General features: G+C 31.8%; 2 protein-coding genes across 7 annotated transcripts; both read left to right on the top strand.

Annotated features, from left to right (window-relative positions):
- The first annotated feature begins 1,737 nt into the window (after positions 1–1,737).
- LOC134279599 (uncharacterized) lies at positions 1,738–4,447 on the top strand. The gene is made up of 3 exons (XM_062762018.1): positions 1,738–2,040; positions 3,916–4,027; positions 4,198–4,447. The coding sequence occupies exons 1-3, from the start codon at positions 1,791–1,793 to the stop codon at positions 4,445–4,447; spliced, it is 612 nt and encodes a 203-aa protein (XP_062618002.1). The 5' UTR covers positions 1,738–1,790.
- A 3,304-nt stretch (positions 4,448–7,751) lies between these two features.
- On the top strand, positions 7,752–24,391 carry LOC134279664 (dual specificity protein phosphatase CDC14A-like). 6 transcript variants are annotated; one of them, XM_062762100.1, is made up of 16 exons: positions 7,752–8,094; positions 8,239–8,329; positions 10,031–10,106; positions 10,455–10,547; positions 14,239–14,318; positions 14,514–14,580; positions 14,788–14,850; positions 15,829–15,916; positions 16,684–16,914; positions 17,326–17,464; positions 17,684–17,855; positions 18,292–18,407; positions 18,701–18,892; positions 19,412–19,459; positions 20,728–20,860; positions 22,422–24,391. In XM_062762100.1, the coding sequence occupies exons 1-16, from the start codon at positions 8,046–8,048 to the stop codon at positions 22,446–22,448; spliced, it is 1,665 nt and encodes a 554-aa protein (XP_062618084.1). In that variant the 5' UTR covers positions 7,752–8,045; the 3' UTR covers positions 22,449–24,391. The 6 variants fall into 6 exon arrangements, with proteins under 6 accessions (XP_062618084.1, XP_062618077.1, XP_062618092.1 ...); XM_062762093.1 differs by lacking the exon at positions 15,829–15,916 and adding an exon at positions 15,606–15,693; XM_062762108.1 differs by lacking the exons at positions 15,829–15,916; positions 19,412–19,459 and adding an exon at positions 15,606–15,693.
- The last annotated feature ends 178 nt before the right edge of the window (positions 24,392–24,569 follow it).

Below are 24,569 nucleotides of genomic sequence, written 5' to 3'. Positions count from 1 at the left end.
AGTATTCAAGCTTGTTATTCGTTAGTATTGCCTAAATATTTGCATAATCATTTTGTCTACGTTGTTCAAAGGGGCATAATTTGATTATCGAACTTTGTAAGAAACTTACATTATGCAAATTTTGCAACATACTAGTATACTTAGCCGCAAAAGGAAATTGTATATAAAGTGTGACTTTGGAGGGTGGATGGTGGGGAATGTTTCTAAATCCACGACTAGTTGTGATTGTTGAAGTACAAGTATAACTGCACCATACTGCACTCTGCTGCAATTCAATGCAGCACATTGTACTGCCTAGTCAATCGAAATAAACTTTGTCAATTTGTTGTCATTGAATTAAAAATGTCATTAAATTTTCTTTTTTCATTTAGTGTATTGAAAAAAAAGTAAAAAAAAAAAAAAAAAAAAAAAAAAAAAAAGAACAAACAAACAAACTGCTGAACTATTTTATTCACATTTTACTAATGACTGTTCTCTTTCATATAAATCTCAATTAACAATCCAAAAACTTTATGTCGAAGAGCTTTTTCGACAAAGTTACGCATTGATAATTTTTTGTCGAAGGACTAGTTTGGGTATGCGCAAAACATCCTGAAGAAATGATCAATCCTCTTTGACTGATAAATGTTTTATTTCTATTTGTGAGGGAATTAATATATCTTATCTTTATAAAGATAATGAAATTGTAAGAATTAGACTTTACTTACAGTGCAAACTTTAAATTTTTCTTATTTTGTGTTTTGAAATAAAAGTTGGATGGGATTTTATTGAATTCAAATTAAATTGATTAAAATCTGAATGGATTTTATTTAAATCAAATTTGCTGCATATTTTTTTATGCATTTATTGTGCAAACTTTAAATTTTTCTTATTTTGTGTTTTGAAATAAAAGTTGGATGGGATTTTATTGAATTCAAATTAAATTAAGTAAAATCTGAATGGATTTTATTTAAATCAAATTTTCTTAATATACAATTGTTCTTTTTCATATGAATCTGAATTAACAATCTAGTAATTATGACAAAAGACATGTTGACAAAGTTTCGTATTGCAGATTTTGTCCTGTACTCGATACTTAGGGCCATTGAGCAAGGAGAGATCTTTTTCGTTTCTGCACCTTTCATGCGCGGATTTTTTTCCCAGGCTGTGGACCCCCCCCCCCCCCCCCGAATCCGTGCATTTTAAAAAAAAAGAATTTAGTAGTTTTGTGGAACGATTTTTTAGATAAAATCCTAATCTGCCGATATTATGCACTCGATATATGCTTATTCAGATTTCTTTCACATGAAATATATTTAACAGATGGCTGCAACAAGATAGTTTATCCTTGGAAGTTCAACACTTGCAAATATAGCTTGGAATGGGATGGGTTTGAGGGCTGCATTTCATTTTTAGATTTTTGCATTGCATCCGAAATTTTTGTTTCTCTATATTTTCGACATTTTTTCCGTATTTTTTTCTTTTTTTCGAAAGTACCTTTTGTCAATTAAATGTTTACCGAGTAGGTGGAAATAGATTTTTAACAGGATATAAATAATACATTTATATCAAACCACATTTTACAAATATAACATTACGATACAATGTAAATGTATGCATGCTCGCCGCACTAAGTATAGTTTAAAGTTTGAATGTGTTAAATGAGCATGCAATTTTTATTCACCAAATTTTTTGTCTATTGAATTATAAGTCATTGACTGCACTAAAAAATTCCTCAACGATGATACGTAAATATTGATTTATATTATCAACTGTGTTTCGACGAACTGAAATGAAAACCGAAAGAGAATATGGACCATCTTAGACTATATATAAGTGGTGCTCACAGCACGGGCAAGACTACAATTATACAGGACCTCTGCCCTCACCTCCCAGGGGTAAGGGTAGAAAAGGAAACAGCCAGACGAATCATAGAAACACATGGCTGGCAAAGAACGGACTTTCATCCAGAGCGTTATCCTCAAGTTTTTGAACAACTGAACACCGAAATTCTTTTAGCAAATATCAAAATTGAAAAGGACAACTTCCTTGAAAAAAGAGGTTTGTAGCTTGACTAAGCTTGTGCAGATCTAGAGGGTGGGGGTCCAGATTCACTCTTCTGAAATTTACGGAGTTATTAAATTTAAAAGAGTAAAGGACAACATAAAATAACCTTTGAACTCCCTCAATAGAAAACGCCTGTTAAACTAGAGGTATACTGTGAGCACTGAGCTCACTCAATGATACCCCCACTCCATTTTACTCACTGGTATATAGGAGGAGTTGCGGATGAAAGATGTGTTCCCTTCAATATTACAGAAAAAATGGCAGTGTCAATGTTTTGCTATTGGAAACCCGAAATATGTGTCCGATCAAAAAGTAAATAGGAGGTGTACAATCAATGGCACTATGTAGCACAGATTCTGTGAAAGTTTCGTTAAAGGCCATTCAGTGGTATTAGAGGAGTTGAGGGTTTTGAGACTCCAGAGCGTAACAGATGGAAGATTACGTACACTTTGAATGCTAAACTTATACCCTCTCACTTTTCAAAGGGGGGGGGGGTACAATAATAAGTTGATTGGGAATTATAGTCATACATATGAAGCTTTTAAAAGAATTGAAAGAAAACTGCTTCCTATAGGATTTTTACGTTTGCAGAAAGAATTTCTCCCTCTTTTATATGTTTTTCAACAAATTTCTGGGTGCGTTTTTTTTAATCCTTTAACCCCCTTTTGGTACTTTTACCTGATTATTGGTTTTACAAAAAGGTATTGTGCACTTTTAAAACAAATTTTGTATTTCTGTTTTTACTTTTTGACGGTTTTGATTCATTTTACGGGAGCCAGAAATCATTAAGTCAGACTGTTTTCGGACTACCTGCAAAACTGTGTTTATATTAAATACCCTCACCCCCTGAAAAAGATAGTTACCATCTTATGTTTAACAAAAATATATGAACATGATTTTTGACAACAATCCCACACATTTAAAGGACCCCCCTTTAAATTCCCCGCTTGAAGAGGTAGAGGGTATTTAGTGATCGAATTTGTCCATCGTCTATTCTGTAAAAGTTTCACTATATATAAGCTCCAGTTCTCACGAAGGGTTTCAATAATGGTTAACACTGACAGTTCTTTTGCAAATTTAAAATTATGGACTCTTTTGTTTTAAGAGGTTTGTCAGCATACAAATTGTGATTTTTTTTAGCAGAAATGAGTGTTATGTGACTTAAAAAATCATTCTATTAAATTTAGTGTCAACATAAAATAATACTTTGAACTATTGTCCCCTGTATACTAGAGGTACTGTCAAAAGGTTCATTCAATGATACCTTCCCTTACTCCATGTTACTCATGTTTTGCGCCATGAAAATTTTTTTCAAAAAGTCACATAAAAATTTGTCAATGTCACATAACCTGCATTTGTGTCCGTTCAAAAAGTAAATAGGAGGTGTACAATCAATGGCACTATGTAGCACCTTTCTGTGATACGAAGTTTCGTTATAGGCCATTCAGTGAAATTTAAGGAGTTGATTTTACAGAATATTCGTTACATATAATGCTATATTCTTCTCACCTCAAATTTTACTTAATAAGTTGATTGGGAAAACATATGAAGCTTTTCCAAGAAAAAGCTTGAAACTGCCATTTTATTTTTAATTTGCAGAAAGAATTTCTCCCTTATATGTTTTTCAACAAATTTCTGGGTGCGTTTTTTTTTAACCCCTTTTGGTATTTGCCTGATTATTTATTACATAATGCCATTGTGCACTTTTAATCTGACTTATTTCGGTTTTCCCATAGCAAAACATGAACTTTGCCATTATAATCATATGGGAGGTGGGGTTATCATTTAGTGAGCTCACTGCTCACAGTACGTTTAGTTTCCATATATTTCGACTCAAATTTGCAGAAACTTGTTGGGTTCTGTATTTAGATTTTCTTTGCGACCGGTGTCTAGATCCAATGGCATACACGGAGATGTATCTTGGACCTGAGGCCTTGGACAGAATCAAACACACAAAAGGACTCCAACAGATGATAGAGAGGTAGCATATATTTAGTTTGATTTGTTCATCCTATTGAAAAGTTTACGCTCATGTGATCATCTGAGGAAGGGTTTCATCCCTATGCAAGAAATTACACACTCTGGAAGCTTACTTGGAAATGAAAAAAAAATTAATTGGATTAATTTTTTTTGTTTCCCAATCTTATTTAGGTTACAGTCATCAGTGATTTTCCTTATTGAACCTCAGCCTGAGTGCATTTCGGATGACGAAGTGAGACTGGTGTCGACATTGGAGGAACTACACACGTATACAACCTACTTAAAAAGACTGTACGACAGTTTGGTCATCCCTTATGTGACAGTAGATATACTAGATCGCAGGGACCGGGTGTCCTTCATCCTTCAATGTTTGCAAACCAAAGCACCCATGAAAATTAAAATCAAAAATTTAAAGCAATAAAAAAGATTTGATGCAACATTCACATACCAAGTATTTTTTTTCTGTTGTACGTGAAGATTACAAGGCGTTTATTAGCCACCTTTACGAAAATGAAAATACCAAAGTACATGTATCTGGAGATTACTTAATTTCATGTCTCAAAACTATGTGATGACAGTTATTAGCACATGAAGTTTATATTTTAAAGCTGATTTTTTACAAGCCCCACTCCCTTTTCCAATCTTTAACCTGAGGGATATGACTTGAACAAAACTAATTGTACACAACAGAAGAAGCCTTCTAAACATAGAATATTTTTAGTTGGCCTACACTGCTACATTTGTATACTCTGGGGATCGAATTTTCCTAAGTATCTGTAGTTTTAGAATTTATTAACTTATTGGATATAATGAATCATGCTTACACAAAATCAAAATTAGCTGTTCCTATGTGCATGTTAACTGTATGAATTATGGAGATTACAAATTTAAAGCAACCCAGCTCAAAATATGGGATCAGGTGCCATGGAGTGAGAACCTGCTGTATATTAAATTTGGCTACTTAAAATAAAAAGTTTAATTTCTTTTTTGTACAGAAATAGTTCTTTTATTACATACGCAACAATTTTTGACACAGCAATATTTAGTTTTACAATTTCAAAAATCGTCTGACTTAATTGACAACACAACAATATACAAAGATGCATTGTAATGTTCAATGTTAATTCTTCATCACAGAGAATGGTCAAGAAAGAGTATGTTTGACCAAATGCAGTTCTATACATCAAAAGCCATATCAATGCAGGTTTTGATCCCTTATCTAGCCAAATGTGTACATCTAGCTTGCAAAAGGTTAAATACTGTGAGCTAGCAAGGGTAGAATTTATGAAATTACACTAAATGCAATTTTTTGTTGGCAGAAATGTGTTAACTAGTACTAAAAATGCAATTTTCACTTTTGCCTTATTTAGGCAGAAATTTGTGTTAACAGTTAAAAATGCCATTTAATAAATTTCTACAAACTTCCAAACCGTAAACCTGTTAACCATAAGTAATTAATTTATTTAAGTTAATGTGTAAGAATATTTAACGTTTAACTTCAAGCAGTTTTCTGCTAAAAACAATGTTTTTTGAAATACATATATAACGGCAGAGTTTCAATGTTAATCTGTTAATGAACATAGTACATTGAAAATATATATTATGTTAATTAAAGTTTACAAATCCTGTATTTGTCTCCAATGACATGCAAATGATTTTTTCTGTTAAGATAGTTTACGGTTGTGACATTAGACACAAAGGGAGATAAACATGCATAATGGGCACTTGACATTTTTTCAGTATTTTATATTTATGTACTTTCATATTGCATATTTAAATGTAAATATAACTTTATATAAGTAACCATTGTTCAAAATATTATCAAAATTTGGCATGTTTTATTTTATATTATTTTTCTTCACTGAAAGTACTCAATTATACCTGTTTTACCTAAAAATTCAAGAACATTGGAATTTCAAAAAGCCAGTTCTCCTAGACCTGGACTTTTAAATGAAATTTTTTAATAGGATATAAAAGCACCAAGTCTGTATTTTATTTAAAAAAAAAAATCAAAAATTTGCCTTTAGTCAAACCTTAAAATGGACAGACTGCTATAAATTCTAAATGCATTTGGGCAAAAATAATCAGTGCAAAAAGGTCACATTCCTGATCTGCAGCATACACATTTGAAATGGACAATTTAAAAATTAAATTAGATTTGATAAAAAGAAAAAAAAATGTTTCATCAGCCCTGACATGAACATTTATTGGTGACCAAGAAAACCAGATGGAAAAAGTCAATAAAAATATCAAAAAATAAAATTTGTCTGTAAAGACAGTACATAAATTTGGTTGAACCTTATGAAACTCTTTAAATTCTAAATGATTGCTTTCAAAAAAGCACATGAAGTAACATTTGAAATGGACAATTTAAAAAAAATGTTTGATCACTTTAATCAAAAACATTTATTGAATATATTTAATATAAAGGTTTATGAAATAGTTTAATATTCTACTGATGCTTTCACATGTGCATGTACAAAGAGACATTATATTAATGGAACTGTACCATCCAATTAGCCCCTTCACGATAACTGCGGTACTACACTTTTGCAGGGCAAAATAATAACGTTTGGCGGAGTTTTTGTTGATAGATAATTAAATGACGTATATTGAACATTCTAATGCAATTGTTTTGTAAAATACGTTTTGATTGGCTAATGCACTAATGTTTGAAGCAGTAAAACGAGCATTAACGAGCGTGAAAACTTTTTCATTGTGACGTCACAAAAGAGCGACGCAAAAACACAATGATCCGTGACGTATTTTATTTAACGAAAATCAACAAAATAAGACGTAAACAACAAACAGAATGCATGGATTGCATTAGAATCTAATCTTCTAATTTGGTAACCGTTAATGCTGATTTAACGGTCGCACACGCGTAACGGAGCCGGTATTAGCGACCGTTAAATTTAACGGTCGCAAATACCAAATTAGAAGATAGTTATTCCCTAAATTACTTTTACGTTATATTTCACCAAACTATATCATTTTGCCTTGCAAAAGAGCAGTACTGCAGTTACCGTGAAACGGTCTATTACCAATATTGCGTGAAACCTACCCACCCCCACCTTTTTTTTAAGAAAGTAAAGGGTGACTTCAGGAAATTTGATAGGTTGTGTCCTCTCAAGCTGATTTCAATTCCTTTAATTCTTAGGATCTGATTTAAAAGAAATATAAGGTAATTTTATATAAGATCTGATTTTAAAAAAAAAAACAAAAAAAACTTGTATGGATTAATTACAAGTTAATTTAAAATTTCGAGATTGAACTTGGAGTATCTATATAATTTGCTTTCGTTTTCTCTATCTTTCGTTTCTTTTTCTTTCGTTTTTTCTTTACTTTCCTTTCTTTCTCTTTTGTTTTGATAAAGATAGTTTTAGTAGATTATTTTCTTTTTTTTAATATTATCCACATTAAAACCTATATTTTTATTCATTGGGACAGGTTTCAAAAAAATTCTATATTTCATTTTACCAATACATAAAACTAACATTACAGAAAAAAATATGTACATAAATAGATTACAAATTATTAATTAACGCATTCAATCAAAATCACCCTTATTGCTAATTAATGTAAATTGATGAAATTAATAATCATTGACAGATGTTGGTGTTTCCATTGAAAACTATAAACAAAAATTTCATTGGCCAGACGATGATATCCCCATGGCGACAATTGTTGTGTAATCTACTATTGGCCTAGAGCTTGATCACGTGATCTTTTGCACTTAACTTTGCTCCAGTTCAAACATGGCCGTCAAGTTTGGCAACGATAAGGGGGGTCGATAATTTTAACAAATTCTTTTAATTAGCAAGTTTTACACGGATATTTTAACTACATGGAGACTTACAGGGTTTTAAAGAAACATTTTGTGGTGAAATAGTGTATTTATACTATTTGGAAGGCATTGAATTACATCAGGTAAACAGAGAATAATTGCTATCGATATTGCAAGAGGAAAACTGACCTATTCGGCTATCTAGAAACGAAAGTGATAGCTTTATTGAAGAATGGCCGATGAAAATGATATTATTGGTAGTGCTTCCGAGTTCATTAAAGGTGAGAAGAATTTTATACGCTATAAAATGATTAAATGATTTCTGTGTATTTTCCCTTTCAGTCTAAACATGTCTCGACAAGGTCTCAGTGAACCTTGAAATGTGTCTTTACAGAAAATTAATGAGTTTCACACATGCATTTCAGATCGACTATATTTTGCTACATTGAGAACGAAGCCTAGATCTACAGCACACACACATTATTTTTGTGTTGATGATGAGCTTGTGTATGAAAAGTAAGTAGATTTCTTTTTAATTAGATAGTCATAATAGATATATAAAGATTTAGAAAATTTTTTGCCCCCAAATAATTTATAACAAGATTTTTAAATGAGTTATTACTATAATGTACTTTAAGGGCATGATTTATTCATGTTATTTGAATATATGCATGTCCAATTGTTGTACAGATTTCTGAAGATCATGGACTAATTTTATATCCCTGGTGCTATGGCAGGCCAGTTATAAATGTTTATTGTATTTTCCCAAACAATTCTATTAAAAGAATGACCTACCAACCATACTTCTGTTTCACATTTTGTAAAAATATAAAAAAAAAAATATTCAAAAACTTATCTCCCCAAAAGCCTTACAAAGTGTTTTACCTAACTTGTTTACATTCAGGCATATGATATTGTCTTTTCAAATAATCTTCTTGTTTCCACCATTGTTCATCTTCTAGCATAACTTATTGCATTTCCCATTTGCAAACTTGGAAAAATATTTATGGATGTAATATATATATATAAACCAAGAATCTTTCAAGTCCAAATGTTTGTCAAAGACTCATCATAATGGTGCTATTCGAAACGACATGTTCAGTGCATCAGTTTGTTAATGTAGTGATCATAGTCTTCATCTTTGTTGAAATGAACTTTTTTTTCTCTCGCCTGGCCAAACTGGAATATAATTGCTTGTTTGGATCAAAGTATTTGTAATGGAATATAAAGTTATTCCACAAAAAATTACTAATTGGATTTATGGCCCAATCCTGTAAAAATGATAATACTGATGATGATATAATCAAGTAATAGTGTACTCATGTAAGAACCTGTAATTTTGATCACCTCCCTCCCCCCCCCCCCCCCTTTTAATATATGTAAAAGCTACAATATGGGCCTATATTAAGTTTAATCATTTATCATGTTTACAGATGTTATATAATACATGTATCTGAGTTTTGTTTTTTTTTTTTTTTTTAATGTTTTCACCATGTTCACTATCATAGGACATCAAATAGGAAGTAAATTTGTACATGCCCCATATATACTTTAATTTAAATATTTCCTTGCTTTTGGAAAAGTTTTCAGGTGGTCATAGTTTGAGAGCGAGGGCCAAGTACATGCATAAAAAGATCATATAAATGTATTAAAAACACCAGTATCAACCAGTGTTAAACGAAGATTTTAGCTTGGCACTGTGCCAAAAACACTCCACACACTTTGGCTTGTTTTCAGTTAAGATTTGTATTTTACTGCATGTTTCAAACCATAAACTATTTGGCCATCTTTGCAGTATGGAAAGAAAAAGGGGATATGAACTTTTAAGCCACAGACACCCTGTAATAAGTTTCGCTATTTATTTTGGTGACTAATGACTATAAATAGGTAGACTGTATGTATGAGAAGTCTAGGAATTTATCACAATTGTTATGCAATATATATATGTTTACACCAACTTATTATCAATATACAATGTATAAAGTAACTTCTGTCCCATTAATCTATCAATAGGTCACATTTTGACATAACTCATGCAGTGGGTTGTGTGTAATTTCGTGTTTACCTATAATCCTGACCTATTTATTTTCTTCACTGAGCATGGTGAAGGTACACTTTATGCTAATATTTGAGTAATTAGGTTTAGGTCAAGGATTTCAATGTTTTTGTGTTGTTATGTTTATAAACATTTCATGTCTGTTGTTTTTTTTCTTCCAGTTTTTATGCAGATTTTGGACCATTGAATTTGGCACAACTGTACAGATATTGTTGTAAACTGAATAAAAAACTAAAGGTAATGAGAAATTTTGATAATTAAGTTTCTGCAATCACACATTTAATGTTTGTTCAGGTAGATCCAAAGATGTATAGATATATGCTAATAAGGAAGATTTTAGAGAAATTTACATTTTTAAACATCATGAAAATAATCTTTAATTGAATATATTATTTTGACTAGAATTAGAGTTCAGCTTTGTTTACATATGCTATAAATAGCCCATGTAAACAAACTTAGCAGCTAGGGTTGTAGTTGTGATGTTGCTGCATGAAAACAGGTGTCAGAGATGTGTTATCTGTTGGCAGAGAAAGCCTTCACCCAATTAATTATGAGATGCACTGACAAAACTGATTTTCTTTGCAGTCCTTTTCACTCGCAAAGAAGAGAATCATTCACTACACAAGTTTTGATGCCAGGAAGCGAGCTAATGCTGCATTTCTTATTTCCGCATATGCAGTAAGTTCAATTGTTAAAATTTGGAAATAGAAATGTATCAAAAATCTAAGATTTCCAGGTAAATTAACAGAAAAACTATTAAAATGGGTGTGGAATTCAAGGTTTATGTAAATTCAAAAAAAAAAAGAAATAATAACTAGTAAACTAATTGTTCAGAGAACAATAAGACGTCTTTCCACCTTTTTAAGTGTTTCAATATCATTTGGGCTGAAAAAATTAGGAAAAAAGCAAGAAAATAAATAAAACAGCAAAATTCTCATTTCTCTGCTAGGATTTTAGATCGGGCTCGCAGTTAGTATAATTTTACCGTAAACAGACTTCCTAGATTGTTTGTAGTCGACTCGGGGATAAGCACGAATTCATTGATCAGGCAAAGAGAGCACATAAAAAACATTGTAACACGCTCCTAGGTGTATATATGAGCTTGAATGAGATTGTTTTCAAGTTAAGATGTAAGGGGTAGGGTCTGATTAAAATTATGATATACCTATTAATATGAATAACATGCATTTGATCTGCGCATCAAGACGGAAGCGTAAGTGAAAACATTGTGAAATGTCCCATGTGTACCTGCATCATATGTGCATTAAACATGTATTAAAGAGATGTTTGAAAATATCCGATATGAGTTGTTTTATGTTTGAAATGGATGGCGATAAATTATTTAAGAGCATGTGAGAAAGATGAGCGAGAGATGCAAGGCAGTTTGTAATTATGGAAAAGGAAAACAGAGAATCGGGTTCGGATATTAACATTCCTGACCGAAATAGGCATGGAATTCATTGTAAGTAGCATAAATAAAATTCTAAACATGTAATTCTAGATGGGAAATACAAGGAAGAAACGTGTATTTTTTTTACTGTGCTGAAAGTCGCTATTTCTTGGGATTGTGTTATTCTAGAAAAAAAAAATCAAATTTCAAATGAAATCAAGATTCATTTCATTAATATTAAATCTAAATAAAATTGAAATAAATTCCACATACTACAGAAAGCTAGAATATTTGGTATTAAAATGTCATATTAGAACAGGAAAATCGAATGATATTAACAACAAATGAAGAAATAGCCAATACAAGCTTTAATTCATGTTATGCCCATCTGAATTTAAATTACAGACAGAAAAAGAAATGTAATTTTTGCCGATAATCAGTAGAATTTTATTATACTCAAAAGACTCACCGTAAAACTTTTAGGACATTTTCTTTAAGGTGTCTTCTACTCAAATCCTTAATCTTATGTCGATCTCTGGTGTTGTTTGACTTGTAAAATTTTTTTCTACATAGCTATTGATTTTTTTTAATGGACCGAGGGTAGGGGGGTGTATTTTATAAGCATTTGTTAAAGTAAGAGTTGAAAATATCTCCACATACTTAAGCTTGATTGTGACCTTTGGGTCAATGGGGTCAAAGGTCAAGGTCATTTAGCGAGGTCATAGGTCAAGGTCATCCAAAAAAAGAGAGAGATAAACTTGAGATTAACACTTGAAGATGAATCTAGATAAAGGTAATGAATATTTCTTTATTACTTTTTGAGTAAGGGGTCAAGGTCAAAGGCAAGGTCAAATATCAAGGTCAAGGTCATTTGGATTTTTTTTATAGCTTAAATTGACAATTTCTCTAGTATTCCAATGACCCTGACCTTTGACCTTGACCTATTCTTCAAGGTCAAAGGGCAAAAGATCTCATGCCGTTAGGCCCATGTCTTTACGACTTGTCGTCAAGAAGTTTTTAGTTCTTTGTAAACATCATAAACTGGCAGGGGCAATAACTACTGAAAATGGTTTACAAATTCTTTCGCACTAATGGAATTAGAGGTGTTCTGAATTAGTTGCAGACATTGTTGAAGGTTTCGTACTTCTACGGTTTACGGTTTCGGAGGAGTAGCGATAACAAGGGTTTACACTGAAGGGGGCACTAACTTTTAGAGGGGTCAATCTTAGGGGACAAGAATGAAATCTCTGAAATGGTTTTAAGAGTACATATTGAAGATGCAAAGATGTTTAAAATTTGGTAAAGAACAAAAGAGGTATAAGAAGAGCTAAATTTTTCATATTTTGAATGACCTTGACCTTTGACCTTGACCTCAATTTTAAGGTCAAAGGTCAAAGAATCTTTCGCAGTTGGCCACATGTCTCTATGACATGTTGTTTAAGAAAAGATTTGGATATTTGTAAGCATCGCAAACATTCAGGGGCAATAATTCATCATAGGACTTTATGAATCCTTTCGCAATGAAGGATTGAAGTCTACTAATTAAGTTGTAGACCAAGGTGAAGGTCTGGAAACTCTGCGGTTTATGGTTTCGGAGGAGTAGCGATAACAAGCTTTACGACAAAAGGGGTAATAACTGAGTAAGGGGTCAAAGTTCAAATACGTTGGGTCATTTTTCAGAATAACTTTTGATATCCAGTATCATGAACTACAAAGTTTTTCGCTAAGTCTTGTGGTTTCAAAAGTCCGGCGGAAAAAGAATAATAATAAACACTAGGAGACTTATTGTTCAAAGAACAATAAGAGGTCTTTCCACCTTCTTTGAATTTCAATTCTGTTTTATATCTGACTCCTTAAAATTAAATTCAATGAATAAGAAAACAAAATTTGTCTTAAAAGGATAAATAAAGAAGAAATGAAAATTTAAAAAAAAAAAAATGAAGTGACCTTGACCTTTGACCTTAAAAAATCTTCAAGGTCAAAGGTCAAGGGTCACAATGCAATTGACCCCATGCCTCTACGACTTATACTTTTCAAGTAATAAGGTTTAATAGTAAGTACAAAGATGTTAAAGGGCAATAATTCATATAAGGAGTCATCAGATCCTTTCGCACTTATACAATGAATTTAGGCCTAGAGACCCTTAAGACATTAGTGAAAATTTGATGTTTATAGTGTCTATGGTTTCGGAGGAGTAGCGATAACAAGGTTTTTCACACAAGGGGCAATAACTTTTAAAAGGGTAAATCTTAGGGGACAAGAATGGAATCTTCGAAAGAGTATGAAGAGTGCATATTACAGACAGAAGATAGATATTATATGTTTAAGGATATAAGAGCTATTAAAAGAAATTTATTCCTCATATTTGGAATGACCTTGACCTTTGACCTTGAAATGAATTTAAAGGCCAAAGGTCAATGAAACTAATGCAGTTGGTTTCATGTCTCTACGACTTATCGTTTTGAAAATTTTTAGTTTTTTATAAAATTTATAAACTTTCAGGGGCAGTTACTCATTGAAGGGGTCAAAGAAAACTTTCGCAATGAATAGATTGAAAAGTCTCCTAAATTAGTTGAAGACAATGGTGAAGGTTTTATATCTCTACGGTTTACGGTTTCAGAGGAGTAGCGATAACAAGCTTAACGGTGAAAGGGGCAATAACTGCATAAGGGGTCCAAGTTAAAACATGGGGGGTCATTTTTCGGAATAACTTTAAATATCCAGTATCATGACCTATAAAGTTTTTCGATAAGTCTTACGGTGTCAAAACATAAGGTGAGAAATAGAATAATAAAAAACAGAAGCATTTCAAGAGGTCTTTCCACAGAAAGGTGGAAAGACCTAATAATAATAATGATAATAACTTACTATCTGAAAGAAGAAAAATATTTCAATAATAAGATGTCAGTTTATGTTTTAAATATATTTTTACACCAGTAATAGAAATTTTTTGAAGATGACTGCCTTTTTGTTTTACAGATAATATATTTGAAGAAAACCCCAGAGGAAGCATATCGACCATTGGTAGCTGGTTCAAATCCTCCATTTCTTCCATTTAGGCATGTGGCATGAAAATATGTACAATTAATAGTCAAAGATTAATAACAGGTTTATGAAAAATACCTGTATTTACAAATATAATGAAACACACTTCTATGCAATAAATTATTATTATTAAAGTAGGGTATATTCCTTCCTTCTTGATGAGTAACAATAATATAAATTGAATGTAAAATTTTTGTTCATTATTACAGAGATGCATCATTTGGGGCCTGTTCCTACAATCTAACATTACTAGACTGTTTGCATGGACTCAGTAAGGTAAACAAATTTAAATATTTTTTAAGGGTCAAGGGGAGGGGGGTTAAATTTTAAAATTTTGGGTTTTTATATGCAACTTTTTCAAAATAAATAGTTAAAATGTCGACAAACTAAAACATTCTAATTTGACTACTGATAAACAGACATTCGGCAAAGTATTAAAGGTAAATAATGCAAGTCTGATTTAATATTCATACTTCCTTCCAGGCACTGGCTAATGGTTTCTTCAATTTTGAAACATTTGATGTGGATGAATATGAGCATTATGAGGTAACTTTTTTGTTAAAAATAATAATTATTTGCAACAAGATTGTAGATACATATTTTGCCAAAGGTTAAAAATGCATATTAAATGATAAAAACAGATTACAAGACAAACATGCAGCCTTACAACTGTCATCTGTACATTATCCTGGAGGCATAGAGCATTATCTGTGTCTGTATCATGCAAGACTCTCTTTCTTCAGAGAAGTTTTTAATAATTTTATGTAATAAAACACTTTGATAAAAGTATGACAAAAATGACATTGTAGATTTCAGTGATACAAGTGCAAGAATGTACTTTTCCAGGCATTTGAGATTTTTTATGTAAAGGCAATATAATTTTTGTTATAGTAATATTTTAAAGTAAATTACAGTATACTAGTAGCTCAATTTTATGAGAAATTGTGACAGCTCAAGTTCATAACATGACTATGAATTGAATTCCAAAATCTAAGGGGTAATATTGCAAGATTTGTGATGAACTAAATGGTCATAATTAGAAATTTACTGTATATATTCCTTCATGAGACATCTTTATTAGATTGTCAAGCATTGATAAATCCAACATATTTGATATTTTTTGATAGGTACATTTCAAGTAATAAGTGTAAAGAACTAAAAATGCATTTGATATTATTTTATCATTACATTCTTCATGCATTAAATTTGCTCATGTTGAAAGATGTTCCATTGAAAAGACTAATTTTTTGACATTTTCTATATCTCTTTTTTTTTTCCCATGATCAATGTCTCTTTTGTAGAAAGTAGAAAATGGTGACTTCAACTGGATTGTGCCAAATAAATTTCTGGCATTTTGTGGACCACACCCTAAAACAAAGATTGAAAATGGTAATAATACTAACCCATGTTTTCTCCACAGTGCAGAAAGGTCAAAGCAGTTCAAGGCGGTCAGGGGGGAAATTTGGACAGAAATAGTTTTGCTTAGTCTCAAGTTGTATTTTCTATTTTTTTTTCTTCCTTCAGAGAGTTGAAAATGGGGACCTTAATTGGATCATTCCTCATAAAATGGTGGCTTTTAGTGGGCCCCATATCAAGAGCAAAATGGAGGATGGTACTGATGAGTAAATTGCGGGGGGCATCCTCCCCCATCATTGTATATATATCTAGCCTAGCTCACATGGGGTCATACTCCCCTGTGTATTTCAATAGTTGCTATTGTAGTTTAGACTGCTCAAGCATGTCTGGGCAAGAAACTTAATTTTGTCTTAGTCTCTACTCTATGTAGATAAATCTCATGCTAAAGTAAATGGGGTATCTTTTAAAAAGCATGAAACTTTGTTATGATACACATATTCGAAGAAAGGTTGTGAGGAATTGACAGTAAAAGTATGTGCATATTAGTACCACTTTGATTAGATGGATTAAATTATGTTTTCACATAAATGCAGAGCTAGGTTCATTATTCTTGTTGAGAGAACAAAAACGTTAGTCGTCTTCTAGTGCAAGATTATCCTTGTATGTTCTGACTTTTCTCATTGCTATGTATTTTATGCATTACTTTTGAACTTAAAATTGTAAAAATGTCACTAATTAATTAAAGTAAGAACCTCGTTTCCCCAGTAAGCACCCCAATTTATGATTTTAAATTTGAAAAAAAAATTACCGGTAGTTATCTATTTCTTTAAATAATTGTTGTCCTTTTCAATTTTAAGTGTATTGTGCACTTATTTGGGCAAATATGGTACATGTAATCATATATTTTATTTTCAAGGCAATTTTTCGTGTTCCTATACTATTTTTCATGTTGCTTGTCAAGATTTTTATTCAGTGTTTGTGATTTCACCAGGTTTAATATGAAATAAATGCTCTTTCTGGCAGGGTACCCACTGCATGCTCCAGAGGCATACTTCCCATACTTCAGGAAGCATAACGTGACCACAATTGTGAGGTTAAATAAGAAGATCTATGATGCCAGGCGGTTCACAGATGCAGGCTTCGATCACTATGACCTATTTTTTATTGACGGGAGTACACCTAGTGATAATATAGTCAGGCAGTTCATAGAATTATCTGAAAATGCAGAAGGTGCTGTTGCTGTACATTGTAAAGGTAAAATTAATAATAATATTGATGTCAAATATTAACATCAATTGAAAACATTTAATTTAAGTTTTAAAAATCCTTATGAACATATTTCCATCTCTTCATAAAATTATATGGTAAAAAAAGTACTGTAAATCACTTTTTATTCGCGAGAACTTTATTTTCGCGTAATTACGCGAGACGGTATTCTCGCGAAAATTTCTTACTCGCGTATAAAAGAATTCCTTAAGATTATATATAGAGAAATTACCACAATTCGTGAAAATTTTGTCTCGCTTATAAAGAGTAAATGACTATCTCGCGAAAACAAGGTGTCGCGAAAATTAAGTGATCTACAGTATATCTAATAGGTCCACAATTAAGAGGGCTAAACTTGATCGAGAGTGTACTAAATGGTTAGATCTTTCTGTTTTGCAGCTGGTCTAGGACGTACAGGGACGTTAATAGCGTGTTACATGATGAAGCATTATAAATTCACTGCTGCGGAGTGTATAGCTTGGTGCAGAATTTGTCGGCCGGGCTCCATCATAGGGCCTCAGCAAAACTTCTTAGAAGAGTAAGTGCACTGTACTCTGAGATAATGCATCCTTTTAAAGCATTCAAGTTTAAATCACTTCTGAATGTTCAGATCTGAAGAGATAAAATTTATGATTACTCCTTTGTAAAATGAATTTTTTGGTAGAAAAAAATTATGAAAAAATGTGAAAAATAAGTTTTGTTTTTATGCAATTTGTGAACCTCATTTTAAAGGTGAAATCTTTTTTTGTCTGAACAGGAAGCAGTCACTAATGTGGATGCAGGGAGACCTTTTCCGGGCCCGCAACAAGGACGACAAACGACGAGAGAGACACCACAGTGTCTCCAAGATTCTGACCACTATGGATGATATGCGAATTCAAGATGCCATAGAGTTAGAAAACTATCGGTCAGATGAAAATGATGATTATGTAAGAATATTAACTCTTCTATTTATATTATACCTTGATAAAACTGATAAAACCCAATTCCCAGAATAAAATGTATCTCTCAGGGGCTTGTAGTTGTGTTACCATTGTGTTTGAAGAATGAACTCCAAGAATAACAAGAATAAAGCTTTTTCAATATCTGACTGTGAATTTAGAATAATGGATATTTCAGTACATGTAAAAAAAAAAAAAAAAAAAAAAAAAAACTTAAAGAATAGATAACTCCAAATAATAACATCTATTGACATGAAGTAGCCTAGCTTGTCTCCATCATATTTGTGACTGGTTTATATGGGTACTTTCAAGGCAGCAGTGTAGGGTTAATCAAATTTTATAAAAGATTTTTATTTCATAACATTCTGTAACTGTTGCAAGATTTTATATGCTGTATCGTATCAAAATTTCTGTATGGTTCTAGTTATACAGTGGTCCCATCACGAGAGGCAGCATGATAGAAACTCAGGGCGACAAACTAAATCAGATGAAGCTGCTACGGCAACACCACTCTCGATCCGCCACCACTGGAGCATTCGGGTAAGGAAAAGGTCCAAGGACCACCGAATGTTTACATTTATCCCTCAGTTTTTCATGAAAGGCATTTCATCTATCTTCTGCTTATAAAGTCTAAAAACCCAGTATCTAACTTCCAGTGCTTTAAAAAGAAACCTTGTTTAATTCATTCATGAAAAATCTTTCTAGCTTTGTTTAATATACATGTTGTTTATATCCCTAAATACCCTCTGCATGTGGAAATAAAAAAACTTCACCACATTTGCATTTTTTACCCCAATCACATCACATTTCCCATGGTGCTCTCTTGACTGTAGGCATGAAGATGGGAAAGGTCACAAAAGGTCGACCACCCAAGTCTACAGGACAAGCGGTACCAAAAGTGCTCACTCATCAGCGGCTCCCATGTCTCCACTTAAAGCCTCCAAAGTTAGCACCGTCATTAACAACCATGCCTCCTCGGTCAAGCGGAGTACCAGGCATGGTACAGGCTCATCCAGTGCCAAAAGGTAGGACCGTGCCTCCAGCAGGCACACCAGCACATTTCAGTGTCCTTGTTCTCACCAGAATTTCAGATATCTCCCTCTATTTAATATGTACAATGTTGTGTTGGCAGAAGGAAATGCCAACATCTTGTAATTAAATTAGAAACATTTTCACGTAAAAAAAATTGATAATTTACTCATAGGTGAGGATCTACTACTTCCATTACTCTGTTTTAAAGTTGAACTGAAAAGCATTAATGCATGTAACAGACCTTCTTAGAGTAGTGCTTTAAACTGAATTTAACATTTAGAATCAGTTGATTCAATTTCAATTCAATTTATGTCTCTAAGCTTGTAAATTTCTTAGATTTTTATACCATCCTTTCTTCATTAACTGTTTCTAATTCTTGAGAAAAAAAATGGGAACCTCTCCTTGAATAGATTAACACTGATCAAAATGGTGCAGCGATTTGAAATATTTTTTATAAAAAAATATAATATAGTAATACACAAGTGTGATTTGCTAATTCTCTGATTTTGTAGAAAATACCACTCGCATACATATAATCTGAGGAAAGCCTTGGCTGCTAGGTATGGCCTTGTTATTTTAGATTAGGCCAACATTAACCGCCAAGTTTTCACATTTTGGTTTCACATCTAAGCATGCTTCTTATCTAAATATTATATTTTCATGAGTAAATATGTAATTTTATTTACCACTGGCTTTGAGTATTAATGGTGAAGCTTGATTTTTTTTTTTTGGGTTCATTTCTTAATACAAAATGATGATCCATTTATTAGTATTTCTTCTTTTAAAAGTTACCTCCCCCTTATCCCCAAATCTGTAACCACTTGTTCAAAATAAAAAAGAAAGAAAGAAACAATAAACAACTGGACTTCAGATTTAAAAATCTCTGATCTTTCATCCCATCTAAACCTTAATTCATTAACATGATGCATCTCTAATCATTAACATATTAATGAACAGCAGATAGAAAAAAAGTTTCATAAAATATTTTATATTCAAAAAGTCTTGTAATTCTCCCATATGATAAGCATTGAAAGGCAAAAAAATATTGATAATAAGAACTATAAATTGAAAACTCATTGTTTTGTCATGCCATTCAGTGAGTTTTATTTTATGAGTATGTTTATGTCGTAAGTCTGAATTCTGCATGACTTTATTATTTCTGTATGACATGAAGAAACATCATTGCGATTCATGTTGTCTGTATGTGCATTTGATGTGTATGTCAACATTGATGGTTTTTATTTGATTCTATGATCATTATTTTTACCTCGGTCATTATCTTGTCACTTTGGTCTCATTTTCACCACCAGTATTGTCAGTGCTAGTGTCCCTATTTTTTTTTAATCCATAGTCCCGCTGATTGTTTGGATTTTTTTCTTTCTTTGCTGTTGTTTTGCTAACAGTTGTATGTGGTGTGGTTGTGTTGCATTTTACAAATAAGTTGGAAGTTTTCCAAGTTATAATTTGGATATAAGAAAAAGTATAAAAGATTGCATAATATCATTGGATACTAAAATACTAAACGCCAAAATAAGTTTTCTATGAATTTTGTATCTTTGCAATAAGCGCTATTCACCATTACAATTTATCATAAAGAGGCATATCTAGTGTGAAATGAAAAAAGCAAAATAAAAAAAATATATCTGCTTGCTTTTTAAATTTTAAATGTGAAAAAAGATCCATATACATGTAGCTCCTTAAAGACATTTCATGTTAAAAGCGCTATGCTTGTCTGTTTCTTGGTGTCTCTGTGTGTATTGAAAAGCCTATTAACTAAACTGAGACCAACTTATGCTACAATCTGCTTCCTATTTATTTGCCTTATCAGCTCAAGCAGATATGATGACTACATAGATAATAGGCCGTACAACAAGGATCATTATAAAAGCAACCTGTACAAAACTTCTGATGTCTTGGCTTCCACTGGCAGCGATTGGCCCTACAAATTTCGCTCCACTACAGTAAGTGATCTAGTTAAGCAGCTCCCCCCTTATAGTTACATATACAGTATATATACTACTACTACTACTACTATTCCAGTCCCATACAAAAGCTCTATCCTGCTAACCCCTGCCAACTTAACTACTTTATATATAGCTCTGTCAGTCTCTTGTGTCCTTGCAAGATGACATCTGCAAGCTTTAGGCATAGGTTCGGAATAGAATTCATTAGATGACAGACTTCTTAAAAAATACTGCATTGCAGCTTTATAAATGTTCTTTGTCCATTGCGATTTTAATTTTGTTTTTTGGAAATGTATGTAAACTGTTACTCAGTTGGTGTCTATTGAGTGTTTCTAATTTTGGCATTGAAAATGCAACTGTTGGCAAACACAGCATCTAATATTTACTTATCCAGTAAAGTTTAATTCAGACTGAGTGGAAATTGTAAGTGTGGCAAGTTTGTGGCTTTTCATATTTGAGTGAGAAAAATGTATATGCATTAAATATGTGCTTTCTGTGTAAATATCCTGTGTGAGGTATGGTTGTTTTGGTGTGTGTGTGTGTTATCAAATGGTGACAATAAATTTAAATCCCAGCTTAATTCGGAATAGAGGCCTTATGGATGTTGGAATTGTCTGTTAATTTACCAGTGCGTTAAATAGTGCACATTTTCATTACGTCTTTGTCCTGATACTGTTGACCTTTTAGGGATTAGAATTGAACATAATTAGTGTCATGATTCATTTACATAATTAAATCACTTCAAAAAATGTGTGTGTATTAAACATGCCCAATGGTAATGCAGCTTTTGGCATGTGTTGTTTGAGAAGGGATTGATCTTTTGCATTATACTTGGGATCTGGCCAGAATATTGGTTTTGGCTTGAATAGATCAAAGACTGCATTAAAATGTTTTGATTTTTTTTTCATTTGTTCCCTCAGCTGAGGAGATTGTATTTGCATTTTATTATTTGGTCAGTGCCCTTTAAACCTTCCCAAAATTGTAGACATTTTTCAAAATAATTTCTAATCATTTATTTTCAATTTATACTTTACCCTTTATAAAATCTTCTTCAAAGTAATTATTATTCAATTTTGTTTTAAATGTTGCAGTGTTTTCCATGGGAAGACAGCTGATTTTATTTTAATGTGTAAAATCAACAGTGTGATTTGATTTGCCCTTTGTTTTGTTTTACTGGATAGTAACATTGTGTTCTGACAGTGTTGTTGAGATCTAATGGTGGAGGAAAAAGCTGTAAAATGACTGAATTTACTGTAGAACTTTTGTACAAGACTTTTTAAAAGAAATAAAAATCATAAGTGGTATAGCTGCAAATTAAAACAATATATGCAGTAATAAAAAATTTAAAAAACTTGTTAGCCTATGAAGATATGAACAATTTCTCAGTTAAAATCAGCTTTGTCGTCATTGCTTCTAAACTTCTCACTGGAGGCAGGCCTAAGCTTTCCTATCTTTCTTAGCAGCAATCTTTTCTCTTTCCAAGAGAAAAACTTTGGAAAGGCTCGAAGTTTATCAATAAAAATTAATTGTTTAATGGTGGTAATTTTCTCTTTTTCAGATCAATCCCTCATACTCGAAGTACTAAAGCAGCTGTTATACGATGACGCCTTGTTGGATTCTGAATGTTCGTCTATCTGTGATAAACATTTTATTCGTGTCTATGCAGGCCTGAAAAAACAAGGGGGAAGTAGTCATTTCAGTAACAAAAAAAGGCCTATCACTGATTTTTTTTAATACCTCGAGCAAGGTGATAGGAAAAGGGGATTCTTATTTGTAACAAATGAATGGAGAACTTGTCAAATTTGTACATAATGAATTATTTATTGCCTGATTCAAACTGTCACCTGTTATTGGAGTTCTGCACTGTACAATATGCTTATTGATTGCATTTGATATAAAATAAGTCAATAATGTTTTTAGAGATCATTTTACTGAATGTGATTTTATTTGTAAAAAATACACCATTATTAACCACTGTTAGAGGCAATACATTTCATTGAATGTAAAAAAAAAACTCATTGTTATGAAGTGAAACATTGATGTAATGTACCAGTATTTGTTTGACAGATGTTTTAATTTTAGTCAAAATTCATCACTCTTTGAATTTCTTATCTGACAATGATAACACTCTTTTTTAGTGTTTCTGTTCAAGTTTTGTAAATGGTTTTTGGTGTTTTTTTTGAGATTGATTTTAAAGCCAGTAGATGAGATATATTTTGTAAAGAAAATACCTCTGAAGAAGAAGTCTTTCTGAATATTGGAGTGTAATTAGCACCGTGTGTTGGTTTATACCTGGTAGTGCTGTTTTAATTTATTGTTGTTGATAATCTATGAAAAGGGGAATTAAAACACCATAATTGACAAATTTTTTTCCTTTAAAATTTTAAAGCAAAGATTTATACAGATGGCCTTCAGTTTTTCAGTTTTTGATTTAAAAAATGTAAGCTGTGCATGATATTTATCTTACCATTATGCCATATAAAATAAGTACATGTGTTTGCTTTTTACCATATCTTTTTTAACAGAAAGTGTGTTTGCATGAAATCAAACTTTTCTCCTTTTTCCTTCTTTTTATAAAAAATATGAATATTTCAATCATCAGAGATGACCTATTTATAGATTTCCATTTTACATTTATATTATATATGCCTATTTTTATACCCCTCTTTAGAGTTTTATATATTTTAGGTTTACAACCACTATGGCAGATTTGTTTTTGTGAAGGTTGAGAGTGATCTTTCCTATACAAAGATCATTCGTAATGAGTTAGAGGAGTTTTTAGTCACAGTGTCTGCACTCTGCTCTTTGTGGTTTTTAGTTGACTATTTTTTTGCACCCTTGCTTAAACATTAGATGATATAGAAATTAAGAACTATTTTTACAATGTTGAGAATACATGTAGTTTCACTTCAGCATTCTACTTCTCGACAGCTAGTCATTAGGTTTTCTTGGTTGTAACTATAAGTGGTGCAGTTGTTTCTACATGGCTGACCCAAAACTGACATGATTCATTGAATAAAACCTTCATTTTTCTCTCTCTCTTGTTTCATTGCATTGAAATTTTTAATAGAAACCCAAGTATAGAAGTCATCAAATTCATCTTTTTTCGAAGCCATGTGTACACGGTATGTTATATTTTGTTGTTACACAGAATGGGTTATATTTATGTATTTCTTTTGTTTTTCTTCTGTGTTCAGTTGTATTAAAACTATTTGTTGATTATAATTTTTTTTAAAAAACAAAATAAGTAGACCACCATTCCTAACAATTCTCTCAAATTTTAAGATAATATCTTTAAAAAAGAATTTGCCATTTTGAAACTAATATTTCTGTCAGTCTTTATTGTATGTCAATCTCTATCTTAAAGATAATGCACCTGTAATTAATCTAAATAATTATAAAAATCATATTTATGCTGTACATAATACAGATAAAATATAATATAGTTTATATGAAGAAGTATTTTATACAACCATTGTTTTAGTTATTTGAAAAAAAAAATGAACAATGAATAAAACACTTCTATCTTCTTGTTTGTTTTTGATTTAAATTGGATGGACAAATATTTTTTAAAAAAATGTCCATGTCATCATACCACATGATGATGATGTTGAATGTATAGATGCAAGCACTGATGTTGAAAATCTTCACTAATACGTGTTTAATTTACTAAGAGAAACAAGATGTGTTTCTGAAACACTGATGC

Source organism: Saccostrea cucullata, unplaced genomic scaffold, assembly GCF_032062105.1.
Source record: "Saccostrea cucullata isolate Sc308-1 unplaced genomic scaffold, CSIRO_AGI_Scuc_v1 ctg1216, whole genome shotgun sequence".
Classification (NCBI taxonomy): Eukaryota; Metazoa; Mollusca; class Bivalvia; order Ostreida; family Ostreidae; genus Saccostrea; species Saccostrea cuccullata.
The sequence above is the reverse complement of the archived record's forward strand: the minus strand, read 5'-3'. Positions and strand labels throughout refer to the sequence as shown.

Excerpts from the sequence above, each read along its gene's own strand:
- LOC134279599 (XM_062762018.1), top strand. The coding sequence starts at position 1,791 with ATGGACCATCTTAGACTATATATAAGTGGTGCTCACAGCACGGGCAAG. Across the intron at positions 2,041-3,915 it reads CAACTTCCTTGAAAAAAGAG|ATTTTCTTTGCGACCGGTGT; the intron begins GTTTGTAGCTTG and ends TTCTGTATTTAG. Across the intron at positions 4,028-4,197 it reads CTCCAACAGATGATAGAGAG|GTTACAGTCATCAGTGATTT; the intron begins GTAGCATATATT and ends AATCTTATTTAG.
- LOC134279664 (XM_062762100.1), top strand. The coding sequence starts at position 8,046 with ATGGCCGATGAAAATGATATTATTGGTAGTGCTTCCGAGTTCATTAAA. Across the intron at positions 10,107-10,454 it reads AACTGAATAAAAAACTAAAG|TCCTTTTCACTCGCAAAGAA; the intron begins GTAATGAGAAAT and ends TTTTCTTTGCAG. Across the intron at positions 17,465-17,683 it reads CAGCAAAACTTCTTAGAAGA|GAAGCAGTCACTAATGTGGA; the intron begins GTAAGTGCACTG and ends TTGTCTGAACAG.